This window comes from Oikopleura dioica, chromosome 2, assembly GCF_907165135.1.
Source record: "Oikopleura dioica chromosome 2, OKI2018_I68_1.0, whole genome shotgun sequence".
NCBI lineage: Eukaryota > Metazoa > Chordata > Appendicularia > Copelata > Oikopleuridae > Oikopleura > Oikopleura dioica.
The window spans coordinates 14,669,690-14,685,073 of NC_137292.1; the positions used below are offsets into that span (position 1 = coordinate 14,669,690).

A 15,384-nucleotide genomic window follows, 5' to 3' on the forward strand; every position below is an offset into this window, starting at 1 on the left:
AACCTCGACCTTCTTGGCGAAAAAAGTATCAACCTCCGGTGTCCACTTCTTTGACACTTGTTTTCGGAATCTACGGTAAGTGCTCCCCGGTGGTGCTACTCGTCGACCTGGCGAATAATGAAATGAAGAAGCCGGTGGCAATTAGGGTTGAAATTGGGGAGGAAATTTGACAGAAAATGCCTCGGGGCTACAATTCTATCGACTGGTGAGTCAATTCTAACGATCGTTGATGATAAAATTGCTGATTTCAAAGCCACTTTTAAAGCTGACTCTTCAACTCTTTTAGAATTTATTTTTTTATTGAAAAAAGAATAACAGAATGGAAAATTAATGTTTTATTGATTTTCCTATTAAAATATGCGTGGTAGTTATTTTTAGTTTGAATGACTTTGATTTCTTGAAATTATTAGTGAATTAATGAAATTTGAAAAGCTATGATTTTTTAGTAAAATAGTAATAAGTGGATAGTAAAATAACACGAATCGTACAAGACATGAAACGGCAACGCATCAGAACTACGGTATCAGGAAAGGAAGCATCTGGTTCAGAGTTCAAGTGTTGAATAAAAAAGGATCAACGAACTTTCTCTTTATTTTTTTTTTCTTCTTCCTCCTTTTGCCATCTGCAGTAGATTTTTGTTTGAGTAAGGATTGAACTTGGAGAGCGGGGAACGGTCCCGGCTGCTACTTGAGAAGGCAAGCTTCAACTTACAGTAAGTTAACTTTGGGATTGTTTCAGTTTTATGCCTTGCAGCGATCACGAACACGACCCGGAACGGTGTTGAGAGAATAGCCGAGGGCGGAAGATCAGTTCAGGTTCGACTGTCGTTGTTTGCTCGCGCCTGTCGCTGACCACGATAGCCTGAATTTTTCATCAGATCAAGAAATACTAGGAACAGTCTTGATAAGTCGGCTACCATGAAATTTTATAGTTTTCGAAGTTTATTGGTATTTCATATAATTGCAAGAAATGTAAAATTGAACATCTCCTAACAATCCTATTCAAGGCTTTAAATTTGGATTCATTTTCATCAAAATTTTTGAAAAATAAAATTCTCATTCATATTTAGTTTTTGTTGTGAGTTCGCTCAACTTCCGGCCTTTTTATTCGGTTACTTGGTCAGAAGAGGGCGCCGTAGTCAATAAAATTCCATGCGGGATATCAATCTGACTAAGAAACTCGCATCTATGGCGATTTCGAGTTGGCTTCCAGAAATTAGACTAACAAGATAGACTGATAGAAATCAGCACTGTAACTTACCAGAAGCTCTGTTTCCTCGTCCTCGATTGCCGCCTCCCGGTCTTCTGTTGTGTCCCTCATTGTAATGTCCTTCTCCGTTTCTTCCCTCATCATTTCTCGGTTTCTGGTTTCGATTGCCTCGATGCCCGCGGTATCCTCTTCCACCACCGCGGCCTCCTCTTCTTGGCGGAGGAGCATCGCTGTGTTCTTGAATCTGCTCTTGATTTTCTCTTGCTCGATTTTGAGGCTTTTGAGAAGGACTGGAAGAGCCGCCATCTTCTCCGAGAATTCGACGTCGCGCTTCTGCGTATGCTCTTTCTCGCTCTTCTAGCGTCCTGAAAAGATCATTTTGGAAGAGGAAAAGGGGACTTGGTCTTACTTGTCGACGGGTTTTTCAGCCTGAACTTGTTTCGCGCCAGTGGAAGGAGCATTGTCTCGCTTCATGATTCTCACTGTCGGTTGAGCTTCGATCGGTCCATTCATTGTTCGGGCGGTACTGACAGTTGTATCGTTCCATTGCGAATGCTAGGGAAAAGGTTTATCAGATGGAAAAACAAGATATTTAAAGCGTAAAAGACACAATAGAGAAAATAGAACTGATCAAAAAATAATGTCTAACAGACAATTTCAACAGAAATGAGTATTTTCCGATAAAAAAATAACTTACAGCTCTGTGGGAGTTAATTTTAACCCTTGAAATTTTCTCCTCTAGTTCTTCGACATGAACATCCTGGTCATTCCACGGATCTGCAATTAGCGACATCGATTTCTAGAATTGTTGATCGTTAATTTTTCATTTTTTCTGCATAAATTTCTCGATTTCAGTTTAAAAGGAACGAGCTCTGGAAATTTGAAAAACCCGGAAAGTCGGATTTTTCGAATTTTTGGAAAAGAGCGAAAAAATTGATTGGGCTCTGGCCGCGCTCGCCCACGCCCAGTTCGGAGCTGTTTGAAGAAGCGCGCGGAAGCGAGGCTCAAGAAACGATCAGACGATTTTGAATGGAAGGCGAATCCTAAGAGACATGATTCAGAAAGAAAATGCTGAAAGCGAAAAAGACGGGGAGGTTCTGAGGATTACGAAGAGAGAACTGATTCAAGGATTTATATCAGGTATCAACTTTTTTGTGCTCATCTTTAAGTTCTAGAGAAGAAGGCCAAGAACGCATAAATTTCAATTTTCTATTATTATTCAGTAGGAACTTCATAGATGCAGAAATGTAGCTTAGAAATCCATTGTAGAATCATTTTGTATATTATTTGACTTTAATCCCTTTGAAACTACTTACGAAGACTCCGTTTCATTTTTAAAGTGGAGCTCACATCGCTTCAAAATGAATTTATTTTCAACCAAAGCCAAAAGAGGGCGCTAAGAAACGAGTGATTTCAGCGACGATAATGTCATTCAGTTTTTCGATATCCCGCAGTGCCACTGTGTCTTTCTAAAAATTTTACTAATCCTATCTTTTTCAGAAATCTCCGTCTCCCAGAACCGCTGCCTGCGCCTTCTCTCCCTCCCCAACTGCGATTTGGAGCACTTCGACGTGATTCTCCGCCAATGCCCGTCTTTGGAATGGCTCGATCTTTCTCAAAATCTGATCGACTATCTTCCCTCCGGAAACGCCTTTGCCCGCGCCAAGAACTTGAAACTGCTCAATCTGCACAACAACGGAATTCATACGGTCAAATGCCTCCTCGGATTATCTTTTTGTCAGGGACTCATTGGACTCACGCTCTACAATACCCCGATTGCTTCGCGAAAAGGATATAGGCACCGGCTTAAAATACATCGTTTCCTTTATTTTCTTTGAGAAAAATTTTCCAAGAGCGAGTTTTGTCAATTTTCATTTATTTTCAAAGCCTCAAAAAGACATCACATGCTGAACACAGTTTACTCTCTGAAAGCCCTGGACCATTTCATCGCTTCGGATCAAGAATTAATCGAAGACGCCAACTTCAAAAACGCCGATTTCCGCCCTTTCGGCAAAAATTTCCGCATCAACCTACTGCCCGCTCTTTTTTCGCCCTCTTCACTTGCCAAGATCATCCACCAAATAACGCATGTTATGTGCCACTTTTCGCCAGTGACGCTGATCCAGCGAGTCGTGAGAGGACATCTTGTTCGTCGACGAATCAGCAGAAACGGCGGCAAGCCATTTCGTCCAGCTTCGGTGAAACCGAGAGGGCGAGATCTTCTCCCAGAAGAGTGGAAGTTCGAAAAAGGATCGGTGGAGATCAACGAACGAAAACTACGGGAAATACTCAAGGACGAAAACGAGAAAAACGCGAAAGACTTCTGGCGAGAACTCTCCTTTCCCGATTTGAGCAAAAACAGCGTAGAAGATGGCCTGTACGGAAAATCGACGAAAATCGCAGATGCAGAACGAGCACTTCCATTTGAAGCGCTTCGGCGAAAACAAGCACATGAAATTGAAAAAAGAAATCTGGAAATTTACAGAGACGCGCTGGCGGAAAACACGCTAGAAGAAAAAACGGAAAAATTGCGAGCCTGGAAAGCGGAGAAAAATGCAAAAAAGAATGCGCGAAATGCGACAAACGATATTCTGAGGCGAGTTTCGAGGAGTATCGATGCTGCGAAAGCGATTGAGTCGGCGTATTTGATTAGAGACAAGAAGACGAGGCATGTGAAGACAGTCGAGCGCAAGAATAAATTGAAACAAGAAGAGGCTAAGATTCAAGAAAATATTGAACATTTCAAGGTACTTTATTTTTTTATATGGCATTCGTTTGTAGACATAATAAAAAACAATACAAACATTATTCCTTTGCCAATAGAGACTTCAGATGCTCAGTCTGACTAACTGATGATGTATCATTTTGAGTTTTTTTTTATTTAAGTTATATATAGAAAACAATATGAAAATATCTATTTAGGAAACGTACCGAATAAATGCAGTATCAGCACGAAAAGCAGAACGCCAGGAAATCAACGAGTTCCTTGCGGCCCAATCTCAACAAATTTACGATAAAAAGAAGAAACTAATCAGCGACTTCCGCGAAGAGAAATCGTCAAAAGACAAGGATCTGAAATGGAAGCGCGAGAACCAGCGAAAATTCTCAGAATATTATGTCAAGCTTGAAAAAGAAATCATCAAATATAACGTGCGAATCAACAGAGAACAGTACATTTCCAAGTGCAGAGAGACCTCCGAGCGAGTTAGAGACGACCTCGAAGCTGGAAAGGATAGAAAGTTCAATCTTCTGGCGCAGGATATGCAATACTATCATAGATATAATAACAGATATCGTTCAAGGCTGCAGAATTCTCGAAAGTAAGCTTACTCGAAAAATATTGGTCCCGATTTTAAGGGTAATCCTATACATCGGCGCGGCGCTGCTCGCTCGATCCGCGCTACGCCAGAACCTATTTTTCACTAGCCCATAAAATCCGAACGGAGTGAGAGTTTTTCAAAATTCAAAAAGATTTAAGATGCTTAAACTCTCTACTATTTCTCTAGCAAAAATGAAAAAAATCGGCAACAAGGAACCATTTGAAAACCGCCGGTTTCCTTCGAAAGACATTTCCCGCCACATTTCTCATTCAAATTTCACAAAAATCAGATGGTCTTGTAGAGAATCGTCTGCTCTACAATTCCTGTTTCTTAGATTTTGATTATGTGCTCTCAATAATTCTCTTTGATAGTTTGAAGAGAGTGCTTTTCTTTTCTGCGCGAGCGCGCTGTGAGAAATAGGAAGCAAAGAGGCGCGAGGAAGAATAGCGCTCTTTTCAAATGACCATGTAAAATTATTGAGAGCATAAAATAAAAATCTAAGAAACAGGAATTGTAGAGCAGACGATTCTCTACAAGACCATCTGATTTTTGTGAAATTTGAATGAGAAATGTGGCGGGAAATGTCTTTCGAAGGAAACCGGCGGTTTTCAAATGGTTCCTTGTTGCCGATGTTTTTCATTTTTGCTAGAGAAATAGTAGAGAGTTTAAGCATCTTAAATCTTTTTGAATTTTGAAAAACTCTCACTCCGTTCGGATTTTATGGGCTAGTGAAAAATAGGTTCTGGCGTAGCGCGGATCGAGCGAGCAGCGCCGCGCCGATGTATAGGATTACCCTTAACGGAGAATTAAAGGATGTCAGCATTTTAACTGATTTTGACGGCATGTTGCCTTAAAAATCCGTTAAAATAGGGGCCCCTTGATGAATATTTAATCCGTTAAGATGCGGATATCCTCCGGAACTTTGCCCGTTAAAATGGGGACCACCTATTTGATTTGAACGGCGAACTCAACAATTTTCTTTGTAGCAAAGTGCGCGAGAAAATCGAAAAACGGACGCTGGAAGCTCATGACTACGTCAACACAAAAACTACCAGAGAACCTTTTCAACTTCCCTACGTCGAACCAGCTTGAAAACTTTCTTCTTTCTTTCCATTATTTATATTCTATCATTTATACAAAATATACTTTATTTTCATACAACCCGCCGCGTGAGTGTGTACGTCTCTCTTTTCGTACAGTAAAAATAAGCTTGTAAATCGATGCGAGGATGTATTTTTGGTCAATCTAAAAGGAAAAAGTATTGATCTACTTTTAATTGTTTTTTCTCTTCTCTGAGCGTCGCCGTACTTTCCTGATTATCTTTAGAAAGTAAATAAAATGGAAGTTACGTCATATCACTTATTCTGTTTGTGACGACTGTCTATTGAAGATCTACAAAGAGAGAAAGGGAGAGAGGATCGGAAAATGAAGGAAATAAAGGTTTTTGCTGGCTCCTCTCATCCAGGCGCGAGCTCGAAATTTGATAAAAAGAGGTTAGGAAGGAATGTTATAGAGCTCTTGCAGCGCTCGTCGGTCGAATATGCGAGCGACTTGGAATCAATCCGGCAAAAGCCAAAACTACAAAGTTTAAGAATAAAGAAACAAACGTCGAAATCCAGGTTTACTTTATTCTTGAGCATCGACAAGAACATGTTCTTTTTGCAGGAGTCAGTGCGCGGCTGCGATTGCTACATCGTCCAAACTTCCAACGAAAAAGTCAACGATTTAGTGATGGAGACGTTAATCATGACGAGTGCTTGTGTGACAGCTTCGGCAAATCGGGTTTTTGTTGTTCTTCCGTGTTTTCCGTATTCGAGGCTGGATCAGCGCGGCGCAGAAAGAAAAGCAATCGGTAAATTCATGAATAGAGGATTATTCTGCTTTTACTTTCCAAAGGAGGAAAGCTTATCGCGAATTTATTAACGACGGCTGGTGCAACTGCTATTATAACGATGGATTTGCATTCTGAGCAAACGGAAGGATTCTTCGATATCCCCGTGGATAATCTTCTTGCCCGGCCTCTGATTGTACAGGTAGCCGAAATCCGATTAACCACTCTCTCACATTTTGCAGTGGCTCAAGCAGCACTACAAAAATCCCGAATCGTGCGTGATCGTCTCTCCCGACGCTGGGGGAGTGAAACGGGTTACTGCGATTGCCGATCGCTTCAAAACAGGATTCGCGATTTTCCATCGGGACCAAAGAAAAGAAGCCACTTCTACACGACACGCTGTTATCGGCGACGTGAAAGGAAAAGCCTGCATAATTGTGGACGATTTGGCCGACACTTGTGAGACGCTTCTGACTGCCGCTCGGGCGCTGAAAAACTGCGAGGCAGCTTCTGTAATCGCCATCGTCACTCATGGACTGTTCTCTTTTGACTCCATCGAGAGGATCGAGAAAAGCGCGATTGATAAACTCATTGTGACGAACACCCTACCTCAAGCAGAAAACCTTACAAAAGTATAGGAAAATCAACTCGTTTCCATAGGATAAAACTGCATTTTCAGTCCTCCAAACTCGAAATAATCGATATTTCTCAACTTCTGACCGAAGCCATTCGTCGAACTCACAACAGCGAATCTGTACGAGCATTGTTTGATACCGTTCCCGGAATCTGGAACTAGAAGAATCTCAAATTGTTTCTCATCTCCTTATTACCTCATTTTATTTATTGCTTCATTTGATTTTGAACTTTTTCATTTTTCCAATCTTTCAATAAAATTTGCAAAAAACTAGAATGGATGATTTTATCGAGGACTCGTATTTGGACTCAGCAGTAGGAGTTGACCCGGGCATCAGCGCTAGAATTGACGTAACTAATCCGAACTCGGCTTTCTTTTCGATAAACTCTGACGGCTCTGATGAGGAAAATGACGACTGGATCGACGTCAAAAAGACAGAAATTCCAGTCGAAGAGAATTTCATGGCAGAGCTCAGGGCAACGATAAATGAGACTGATTGCGACCCGGGAATGATTCGCAAGATTCTCGCTGGTCGACCTCTGACGCCAGATGAAGAGGATACCGCAGAGCTTCGACAAAAGATTTGGCCAGCTTTGTTAGGCGTTGCGAAGCGGGAAGCGAAAGAGTTTTCCTGTGAGCCATCCGAGGAAATCAAAAAGTTTTTTGAAGAAAATGGTCTCCCCGTCGGGTCCATTCAGTTGGCGACGTTTTTTGCTCAATCGAAAGGACTCGAGCCTGGCAACTGGATTTATCTAGTCACTCCCTTGTTACAGTTAGAAATGACGACAAGTCAGCAGTACACACTTCTTCATCCGATCGCCACAAAACTGACACCATTGAATGACAAGTCTCTTCACTTTGCTTCAGAGGTTTTTCAGTCATAAATCTCCTTCCTAAACAAATTTAGTCCATTCTTCTTTTGCTTCAATATCATGAACCAGAACTGAGCCAGAAACTATCAGACTTACGCGTTCCATTCAACGAGGCTTTCTCGCCATTTCTATCATCCCTCTTCGCCGTCGCCAAATCTCAGGCCATCATGAGCCTTTGGGACGGGATTCTCCAGTGCAATGATCCGATTCTACCTATTTTCCTGATCGTCGTTTTACTTATCAACTCTGCGGAGCAGTTGACGGAAGCAAAATGCACTGAAGATGTTGTTAGGTGATTTTTGAAAATTTAAAAGAAGATTGCTAAAGCTGAATTTCAGTCAACTAACAAATTGCCTCCAACAAATGGAACCCGATGACATTCCTGATTTCATCGAACTAGCTATCAACTACCGCGACCTTTCTCCCCGAAGCCACCTCGAAATGAGAATAATGCCCCTTTTCACCGCCAGGCCGACTTCTGATTGTCATGAGTCGATCCTCTGCGCTGAAATTACCGCTTCCGAGGCCCTCCTCAGCATCGCCGGGGATCCCTCTTGCTTGCCATTTGTTCTTTTTGATGTCAGAAGCCCGGATGCTTTCAATCAATGTCATTTGCACTCGACTATGCATCTGGAAGAATCAGAAGACGGAGAAAAGCTACTAGCGCAATTGGAACACCACATTGAGTCGCTGCAAATGCCACCAGAAGAAACGCATGTTTGTCTAATTGGAGAGTCGAAGAATGATCCTACAGTGATTTCTTTCGTTTCCCAGTTGTTGAAGCAAAGAAGAAAGTATCTTTCGATCATAAACGGAGGCTTTGAGGTAATTTTTGGCAGTATTTTTAGAGATTTGCATCAACAGGTGCATAAAGTACGTGACGCGATTTTTGGAGGGCGCTTATCTACTTGTTGATTGTGTGCAGATTGCCTACATAACCATATTTAAAGAAATTTGTGGGCTTTGACGGATCAGTCCTTGATTAAAATGAAGCAAAAACCATAAATCTAGTATATTTATCCTTGTTTGCGGTTTAGGTAAAAAATATATTTGTTCTGTAAGAGCACACTTGTGCTAGTAAAGTTTGAACAGGAGATTCCTCAAGATATTTCTGACCTCCATGTGTGTATATTTAATTGATATTCAGAATAAAATGATCATTCGGAAAAAATACAAATGTAAAATATTTTACTGATATATGATATATCATATATCACTTTGCGGTAAATATTCAAAAATATTAAGGCTCTTCAAATGCACATCAACTCTTCCGAATCGCAGCTCGATCCCTATCAGTGGCTGATCGAAGAAAAAGCACCCGAGCCTCCAAAACCCACTTCTAAGTTTTTCTCGTCCATTTCAAAGTTCACCAACCAAGTTTCTTCAAATATCAAAAGTTCGGATTTCGGAGCCAAGCTCAAAGCTGGCTTTGAGAAAACTATCAGTGAAGCAGAAACGTCGCTGGGTCTCGGAAAGAAGAATTTGAATCAACCTTACAGAAAGGATCCCCCTATGTTTAGTATCGACGATGAAAGTGATGGTCGATTGAATTTTATGATTCCACTAGTAGATCAGTCTTTTAGGCTCTGACAATGACGAGGAACAGCTGAACATGGAGGCATTTCTCCACCGAAAAGATATCAAAGGCAACTGGTCTGCAACTGGCCCAAACAACAAGAAATTCGTCCTTGCGCTTTCTTCCTCTCAGTTGATCATTTGTGCGCCTTGTTCGGACCAAAAGTGGGCGAAAATCAAAGCAAGAAGGTTACTCATATCCCCAAAACTGATTGCTTACCAATTCCTAGACCGCTGTCAACGATCACAAGAATAACATCGAAGAAAAAATGCCCAGAAATTATCACTTTCCGATACACAGATGATACAAAAGACACATTCCATTTAGAAGAAGCTGGAGATGCCACGAGGTAGATTCTGTGAATCAGCCGTGAATGACAGCCTTTTTAGGGAGATAAAGCGACAAGTCGTAGCAGTTTTGGACGCTTTAGGCCAAACAGGGGACGCAAAATGAAAGCCTTTCTCCAGATAATGATTGATAAACTCAAAGTAGATGCTTGATAATCGACACATTTGCAAATACTCTCAACTTTCTTCTATCTTGACAAATGATGGTGGTGGCGCTCGTAAAACATGCCTGAAAACATAAAATATTCGTATTCTGCTCTTCTTCTCAGCGACTTTTGCATATATTATTCATATTCATAAAAAACAAGAGTTCAATAAAAATATATAGCACTTCTGATTTCTTTCTTTTGATTGATCTGAATTTTCAAAGATTGTCCAAAAAAAGTATGGGAGGCGGAAAGCGCGCGTACGGAAAGCCAGGCGGAAATTTGGGAAATTCTCTGAAAAATGCAAGAGACAAAAAAGCAGCTGGGGCGCGAAGAATCCAAGTTGGCAACGAAACTCACATCCACACATCCGAAATTCACAAGAAAGAAGCTCACTATGTCGATTTAAAACAATCGTCAACTGAGCCAGATTACATTTCCGACTTCCTGGCTACAGTTCAAATGAAACAGCAAGAATTCGAAGTCGAAGAGATCCCAAACAGCTACAGATTGCTTCAGCCAGATCGAAAGGACTTCGCGAACATTATCGAGCACATGAGCGAGCTCCCACAGGACATTTTGATCCCAAGGCGGCCAGTTTGGACGGAAGAGACGACAAAAGAGGAGCTTGATCGGGCGGAAAAAGATGCATTTTTAACTTGGAGGCGAGAGCTTGCAGAGGTCGAGGAAACGAGCGGAAACGTTTTCACACCCTTTGAGAAAAATATCGAGTTTTGGAGACAATTATGGCGAGTCATCGAGCGATCCGGTAAGTTTTCACCTAGAAGGTTCAAAAATGCTTACGTATGTGTATTGAGATTAGTAATTACTGTTTTATAGATCTTGTTGTACAACTTGTTGACGCCAGGCGACCACTGCTTTATCACTGCGCTGACGTAGACACTTATGTTGACGAGGTAAATACATGGATAAACAATAGTTGTGATGGCATTTGACAATCTGTAGGTCAGCGAGCGTCAAAGCGCACAGAAAGAGACCCTTCTTCTGATCAATAAAGCCGACCTCATCTCGGAATATCAACGAAAGGCTTGGGCAGAGTATTTTGAGCAAGAGGGCATCAAGTTCATCTTCTTTTCCGCTGTTGAAGAGCAGGAGAAATTTGAAGATGACGCGGAGGCTCCCAAAGAGGAGGAAGAAGATCAAGAGGAAACTCCTGAAAAAGAGGTTTGCATTATGATATTGAAATAGATTTTAAATTTTGGATTTAGATAGTCTTACCAGAGAATAACTGGGAAATCTACGACAAAGACCAATTCAAACTGCTCGTACGAACTCTCCGTGAAGGAAAAATGCGAAGGAATGACGAACACATCACTGTCGGAATGATTGGCTATCCAAACGTCGGAAAGTCATCTTGTATAAACGTCATGCTGCAGGACAAGAAAGTGTCAGTATCTGCTACACCCGGAAAGACGAAGCATTTTCAAACGCTGAAATGGGGCGAGGATATCGTTTTATGCGATTGCCCCGGGTTGGTCTTTCCGTCGCAGGTTTCAACGAAAGAAGAACTCGTTCTTGCTGGAATTCTACCGTTGAATCATATCAGAGATCACATAACTCCAGTCGCGCTGATGTGCCAGCTCATTTCAAAGAAGAAGCTCGAAGTCGGATATGGAATCCACATCATGCTCGTCGAAGACCTAATGGATACGAATCCCGACAGAGCACCAACAGCTGGTGAATTCCTTGATCCAATGGCGGCCGCACGCGGTTTCAGAACCAGTCGGGGTCAGCCAGACAGATCTCGTGCTGCGCGTCTCGCGATTAAAGACTTTATCAGTGGAAAACTGTTGTATGTGCATGAACCTCCAGGATTTGAGAATAAAGAAGGTCTGAAAATACACCTTGAAATTGTATTTACGGTGCTTTAGAATTCCAAAATGAAACCCTTGAGACAGAAAAAGACTTGGCAAAGTTAGAAAGAAGAATGAAAATTGTAGAGACAAAGATGCTCCAGAGGTAAGCAAGAAGTGAAATGAATTGAAAGATAACGCGATTTCAGTTGGAAATTGGACAAAATCGATCGTGCGTTCTTCGGGCAAAGTGACGTGAAAGCTTTTGAAAAGAAAAGAACAGGGGTTGACGGAAAGTATTCAGGTAAGCGCCGATCAGGCGACTTAGGCTCACTTTTAACGGCGAATGTAGCTAGTCGGACAGATGGAAAGCAAAGGTTACAGGACTTGAAGCCAAAGAAGAAAGACAAACAGCGACGCGTGCGAGAGAAAGCGCTCAAAGAACAGAACAAAGGACTTCCCGACTGGTTATAACTTTTTCCAAGAAAGTTTGGCTATTTATTCATTCTCGTTTCTGATTCAAGGAGACTTGAAAATTTCGGATGATGCTTTCTGTCTCTTTCTTCGAGAAGTAGTGTTTATTGAAGGTGTTTTAGAATGGTGAATGTTGAGAACGGAAAGTTGGTGACGGTAGATCCAGCTCTGAAGCAGTTTTTATTGAATCTGGACGAGAAAAGAGAGTTTCAGGGAAGAAGGTTTATTCTCAAAGGTAGCTAAAAAATAATGGATTGCACCAAAAACAAAACTAGTTGTGTCATTTCAAAAATATTTCTTAGTGGTTTTCAAAAAGTCCTCTTTTATGTCAATATTACCAGGTGCAAATTTACGATGAAATTTTTAGATCATATCATTTCGACATTCGAACCATTACTAGTTCTTTTCAGATCAAACCATTATTTTCTGTTCAGACCTGGACGAAACGCACCTCTTTGTGATAGCCGACTGCGATACCTGGCTCAAGGGACGTCTTGCTGACTTGATGACAGAAAATTCCTTCCCGATCGGAGAACATGTCTAAACTGCCACAAATGTAATTTGAAGTAATCCATGAAAGCTTTTCAATTTTGATTCAGAATGACTGTGAAGATTTTCTTCGGATCGCAAACGGGCAATACTCAAGAACTTGCGGAGAGAATATATTTCTATCTGACAAAACATGCTGTTCAATCGTCTCTTGACGAGATCGAAAAAATTGACTTGAACGATGAAAGCGCGCAGCTTTTCGTTATCTGCATCTCTACCACTGGCGTTGGGGACCCGCCTGCGGATTCGAAAAGCTTTTGGAGGATGATCATGAAGAAAGACTTCGAAATCCGCCAAAGCCCACAAGTAAAAGCAATTGTCTTCGCGATGGGTGACTCAAGGTAAACTTAAGACTGGGATGTATTGATTCACAAGTAGCGCTTCTCTTCCTTGATCTCAATGTTATTTTTAGTTATAAAGAGTATAACTGGGTTGGGAAACAGCTGAGTCGTCGGTTAGAAACTCTTGGAGCGGAGCTTGTTGTACCAACTGTACTGTGTGACGAGAGACATGAACTTGGCTTTGACTATGGAGCTGATAAGGGACGGTTCTACTGCTCTTTCATTGAATTTCCCAGATCGAATTAAGATTATCCTAGAAAAAAAAAAAGCTATTTGATCTCATAAGTAATTACTTTGATTGAACCTGCCAAAAGGGCATTGAAAGTCTGAGGGATTATTTAATTTCCAATGATTCGGGCAATTTCGACGTCCGGCTCCCTTTCACTCCGCGTCACAAGCTCACCATCACAAAATCCTCCTCAATAGAGCCAGTCACTACTCAAAGGAATGAAAGCGGCTTCATCGGAAGAGTTGTCTTCAACAAGAGAGCGACGAGTGAAGATCATTTTCAAGAGACGCGGCATGTACGCTTTACGCTCCCCGATGACGTTGTTTACGATGCTGGGGACGTTTTGAACGTCAAACCGCGCAATCCTCCGCACTTGGTGAAACTTGCGATCGAGGCACTCCCCTGGGACCCGACCGCAACAGGAACGTGTTTTTCCCTCATTGAGTGAAATAAATATACATTTTTTTTTGCGGAAAGGAGTTTTTGTGAACGCGGTTTTGAAGTTAATTGGGATGGAGAGGCGACTCTTGCGAATTTGGCTCTTCCAAAGACTGTACAAGAGATTCTCGAGTCTGAGATCGATCTTGTTGGGATTCCTAAGGAAAGGGTCATCTATAATATATCGACTAAAAATAAATGCTTTGTGGTTGAATCAGGGTTAATATCTGACTACTACTGTAGAAGAAATATCAGCGCTGTAATTAATACTGCTGACCTTGGATTAAAGCGCTCATTTTTCCAAATCCTGGCTGAGTATTCTTCGGACAAGATGGAGAATGATCGATTGGAAGAGTTTTGTACAGGGAGCGGGCGCGATGTACTAGTTGTTTGTTGTTTTCTAATTGCTTAGCTCCGTAAGTGATTGAGCCCCGAGTAAGCTGAGGGCACTGACGATCGATGGGATTACGCGAATCGGCCAAGAAGAACTATCGCCGAGGCACTTCAAGATTTCCCAAAGAGCGTTAAAGACCTGCCAGTAGAAGCTTTGGTCAGGGTTCTGATCTATCTATTCGCTTATTTCAATTTCGCGAAGTGTAAATAAAATATTCATTCAAGGAACCCAACTAGCTCGACATATTTCCTCTCATCCGCCCGCGGCCCTACTCCATATGCTGCTACGGAGAAGGATATGTAGAGATTTTATGTGCAGTGGTTAATTATAAATCGAGAATGGCAACGTAGGAAATCAACGAAGAGAACGGAAAACATATATTTTTCATTTTAGCCCCCGAGTGGGCCTTTGCTCCGCATTCGTCAAGAAACTTGAAGAAGGTGATGAAGTTGAGCTATCAATTTCGTCTGGGACGTTCCAACTGGTTAACAAGGCGGATTACATAATGGTGGGTCCTGGCACTGGTATCGCCCCGTTCCGATCGATTTATCAAAAGAGGTACGTTTTTTAAATAAATATTTATGACGGCCGAAATAATAATTTGAAAGGACGGCTGACACATCTTTTGAATGGATTAGAATAATAATGAGAGGTGTATACTGAGAGGCCCATTCAGAATTGCGTCGAAACGCTCGCTGCTCTTCTTTGGCTGTCGAGGAAAAGACAAAGATCTGTACTTTGAAGATGATTTTGAGGAAGTGACGCGACTAAACGCATTTTCAAGAGACAAGAACGAGAAAAAGAAATATGTCCAAGAGGTCATTGAAGAAAATGCGCAACAAGGTACAGTTAAAATTTGTATTTACAAATTTCTGTTGATTATTTTCCATTTTTAGTATTCGAAAAGATTATGAGCGGTTGCATCATTTTAATTGCTGGAAAATCAAAAGATATGCCAGATGGTGTGAAGAACGCAATAAAAGTAAATATCAAAAACGTCACTTTTTTATGGAAATTTCATATTTTGCTAGATGGTGATAGCGAAAAGTGCGAACATGACGGGCGAACAAGCGAACTTATTCTTGAACATGCTGCAAGACCAAGGAATGGCTTTTATTATGTCCGAAATTTGTAGAGAGTGGAATAATAGAGAGCCACGAAAAAGGACGATTACAATTGGAGTGCTGGTGAAATAATTTCTGCCGAAAGA

At 41.4% G+C, this 15,384-nt stretch overlaps 6 protein-coding genes across 6 annotated transcripts; 5 read left to right on the forward strand and 1 right to left on the reverse strand.

The window, feature by feature from the left end:
- Positions 1-102: 102 nt before the first annotated feature.
- Positions 103-2,077, reverse strand: LOC145696226 (uncharacterized). Its single transcript, XM_081773225.1, has 4 exons — positions 1,907-2,077; positions 1,619-1,764; positions 1,261-1,574; positions 103-861 (listed from the first exon to the last, which is right to left on the reverse strand). The coding sequence occupies exons 1-4, from the start codon at positions 2,000-2,002 to the stop codon at positions 812-814; spliced, it is 606 nt and encodes a 201-aa protein (XP_081629351.1). The 5' UTR covers positions 2,003-2,077; the 3' UTR covers positions 103-811.
- LOC145696223 (uncharacterized) lies at positions 2,075-5,781 on the forward strand. The gene is made up of 5 exons (XM_081773222.1): positions 2,075-2,349; positions 2,710-3,007; positions 3,107-3,956; positions 4,132-4,529; positions 5,516-5,781. Exons 1-5 carry the CDS (start codon positions 2,262-2,264, stop codon positions 5,619-5,621), a joined length of 1,740 nt encoding a protein of 579 aa, XP_081629348.1. The 5' UTR covers positions 2,075-2,261; the 3' UTR covers positions 5,622-5,781.
- Positions 5,782-5,838: 57 nt separating this feature from the next.
- On the forward strand, positions 5,839-7,234 carry LOC145696224 (ribose-phosphate pyrophosphokinase 2-like). The gene is made up of 6 exons (XM_081773223.1): positions 5,839-5,994; positions 6,054-6,148; positions 6,195-6,381; positions 6,426-6,562; positions 6,603-6,992; positions 7,040-7,234. The coding sequence occupies exons 1-6, from the start codon at positions 5,955-5,957 to the stop codon at positions 7,154-7,156; spliced, it is 966 nt and encodes a 321-aa protein (XP_081629349.1). The 5' UTR covers positions 5,839-5,954; the 3' UTR covers positions 7,157-7,234.
- A 35-nt stretch (positions 7,235-7,269) lies between these two features.
- On the forward strand, positions 7,270-10,126 carry LOC145699037 (TBC1 domain family member 23-like). Its single transcript, XM_081776287.1, has 7 exons — positions 7,270-7,863; positions 7,902-8,158; positions 8,205-8,691; positions 9,112-9,406; positions 9,450-9,630; positions 9,672-9,791; positions 9,832-10,126. The coding sequence occupies exons 1-7, from the start codon at positions 7,270-7,272 to the stop codon at positions 9,893-9,895; spliced, it is 1,998 nt and encodes a 665-aa protein (XP_081632413.1). The 3' UTR covers positions 9,896-10,126.
- A 37-nt stretch (positions 10,127-10,163) lies between these two features.
- LOC145696979 (large subunit GTPase 1 homolog) lies at positions 10,164-12,254 on the forward strand. The gene is made up of 7 exons (XM_081774113.1): positions 10,164-10,704; positions 10,776-10,852; positions 10,902-11,120; positions 11,165-11,786; positions 11,828-11,915; positions 11,959-12,053; positions 12,102-12,254. Exons 1-7 carry the CDS (start codon positions 10,176-10,178, stop codon positions 12,221-12,223), a joined length of 1,752 nt encoding a protein of 583 aa, XP_081630239.1. The 5' UTR covers positions 10,164-10,175; the 3' UTR covers positions 12,224-12,254.
- Positions 12,255-12,331: 77 nt separating this feature from the next.
- On the forward strand, positions 12,332-15,370 carry LOC145698455 (NADPH-dependent diflavin oxidoreductase 1-like). The gene is made up of 11 exons (XM_081775658.1): positions 12,332-12,458; positions 12,658-12,779; positions 12,823-13,113; positions 13,185-13,319; positions 13,820-14,154; positions 14,221-14,330; positions 14,411-14,520; positions 14,568-14,732; positions 14,851-15,017; positions 15,071-15,156; positions 15,206-15,370. The coding sequence occupies exons 2-11, from the start codon at positions 12,760-12,762 to the stop codon at positions 15,368-15,370; spliced, it is 1,584 nt and encodes a 527-aa protein (XP_081631784.1). The 5' UTR covers positions 12,332-12,458; positions 12,658-12,759.
- Positions 15,371-15,384: the final 14 nt, after the last annotated feature.

What these genes read in the sequence shown, in the direction of transcription:
- LOC145698455 (XM_081775658.1), top strand. Translation starts at nt 12,760, where the DNA reads ATGTCTAAACTGCCACAAAT. An exon ending in GTTTTGTACAGGGAGCGGGC is followed by an intron (nt 14,155 to 14,220) that starts GCGATGTACTAG and finishes GCCCCGAGTAAG; the next exon opens with CTGAGGGCACTGACGATCGA. An exon ending in TGAAGAAAATGCGCAACAAG is followed by an intron (nt 15,018 to 15,070) that starts GTACAGTTAAAA and finishes TTCCATTTTTAG; the next exon opens with TATTCGAAAAGATTATGAGC.
- LOC145696223 (XM_081773222.1), top strand. Translation starts at nt 2,262, where the DNA reads ATGATTCAGAAAGAAAATGCTGAAAGCGAAAAAGACGGGGAGGTTCTG. An exon ending in GCTTCGCGAAAAGGATATAG is followed by an intron (nt 3,008 to 3,106) that starts GCACCGGCTTAA and finishes AGCCTCAAAAAG; the next exon opens with ACATCACATGCTGAACACAG. An exon ending in AAAATATTGAACATTTCAAG is followed by an intron (nt 3,957 to 4,131) that starts GTACTTTATTTT and finishes ATATCTATTTAG; the next exon opens with GAAACGTACCGAATAAATGC.
- LOC145696226 (XM_081773225.1), bottom strand. Translation starts at nt 2,002, where the DNA reads ATGTCGCTAATTGCAGATCCGTGGAATGACCAGGATGTTCATGTCGAA. An exon ending in AAATTAACTCCCACAGAGCT is followed by an intron (nt 1,765 to 1,906) that starts GTAAGTTATTTT and finishes CCTTTTCCCTAG; the next exon opens with CATTCGCAATGGAACGATAC. An exon ending in GCTGAAAAACCCGTCGACAA is followed by an intron (nt 1,575 to 1,618) that starts GTAAGACCAAGT and finishes TGATCTTTTCAG; the next exon opens with GACGCTAGAAGAGCGAGAAA.
- LOC145696224 (XM_081773223.1), top strand. Translation starts at nt 5,955, where the DNA reads ATGAAGGAAATAAAGGTTTTTGCTGGCTCCTCTCATCCAG. An exon ending in AAACAAACGTCGAAATCCAG is followed by an intron (nt 6,149 to 6,194) that starts GTTTACTTTATT and finishes TTCTTTTTGCAG; the next exon opens with GAGTCAGTGCGCGGCTGCGA. An exon ending in AAGCAGAAAACCTTACAAAA is followed by an intron (nt 6,993 to 7,039) that starts GTATAGGAAAAT and finishes CTGCATTTTCAG; the next exon opens with TCCTCCAAACTCGAAATAAT.
- LOC145699037 (XM_081776287.1), top strand. Translation starts at nt 7,270, where the DNA reads ATGGATGATTTTATCGAGGACTCGTATTTGGACTCAGCAGTAGGAGTT. An exon ending in TCATAAACGGAGGCTTTGAG is followed by an intron (nt 8,692 to 9,111) that starts GTAATTTTTGGC and finishes AAAAATATTAAG; the next exon opens with GCTCTTCAAATGCACATCAA. An exon ending in TATCGACGATGAAAGTGATG is followed by an intron (nt 9,407 to 9,449) that starts GTCGATTGAATT and finishes TCAGTCTTTTAG; the next exon opens with GCTCTGACAATGACGAGGAA.
- LOC145696979 (XM_081774113.1), top strand. Translation starts at nt 10,176, where the DNA reads ATGGGAGGCGGAAAGCGCGCGTACGGAAAGCCAGGCGGAAATTTGGGA. An exon ending in TAGACACTTATGTTGACGAG is followed by an intron (nt 10,853 to 10,901) that starts GTAAATACATGG and finishes GACAATCTGTAG; the next exon opens with GTCAGCGAGCGTCAAAGCGC. An exon ending in GGTTGACGGAAAGTATTCAG is followed by an intron (nt 12,054 to 12,101) that starts GTAAGCGCCGAT and finishes CGGCGAATGTAG; the next exon opens with CTAGTCGGACAGATGGAAAG.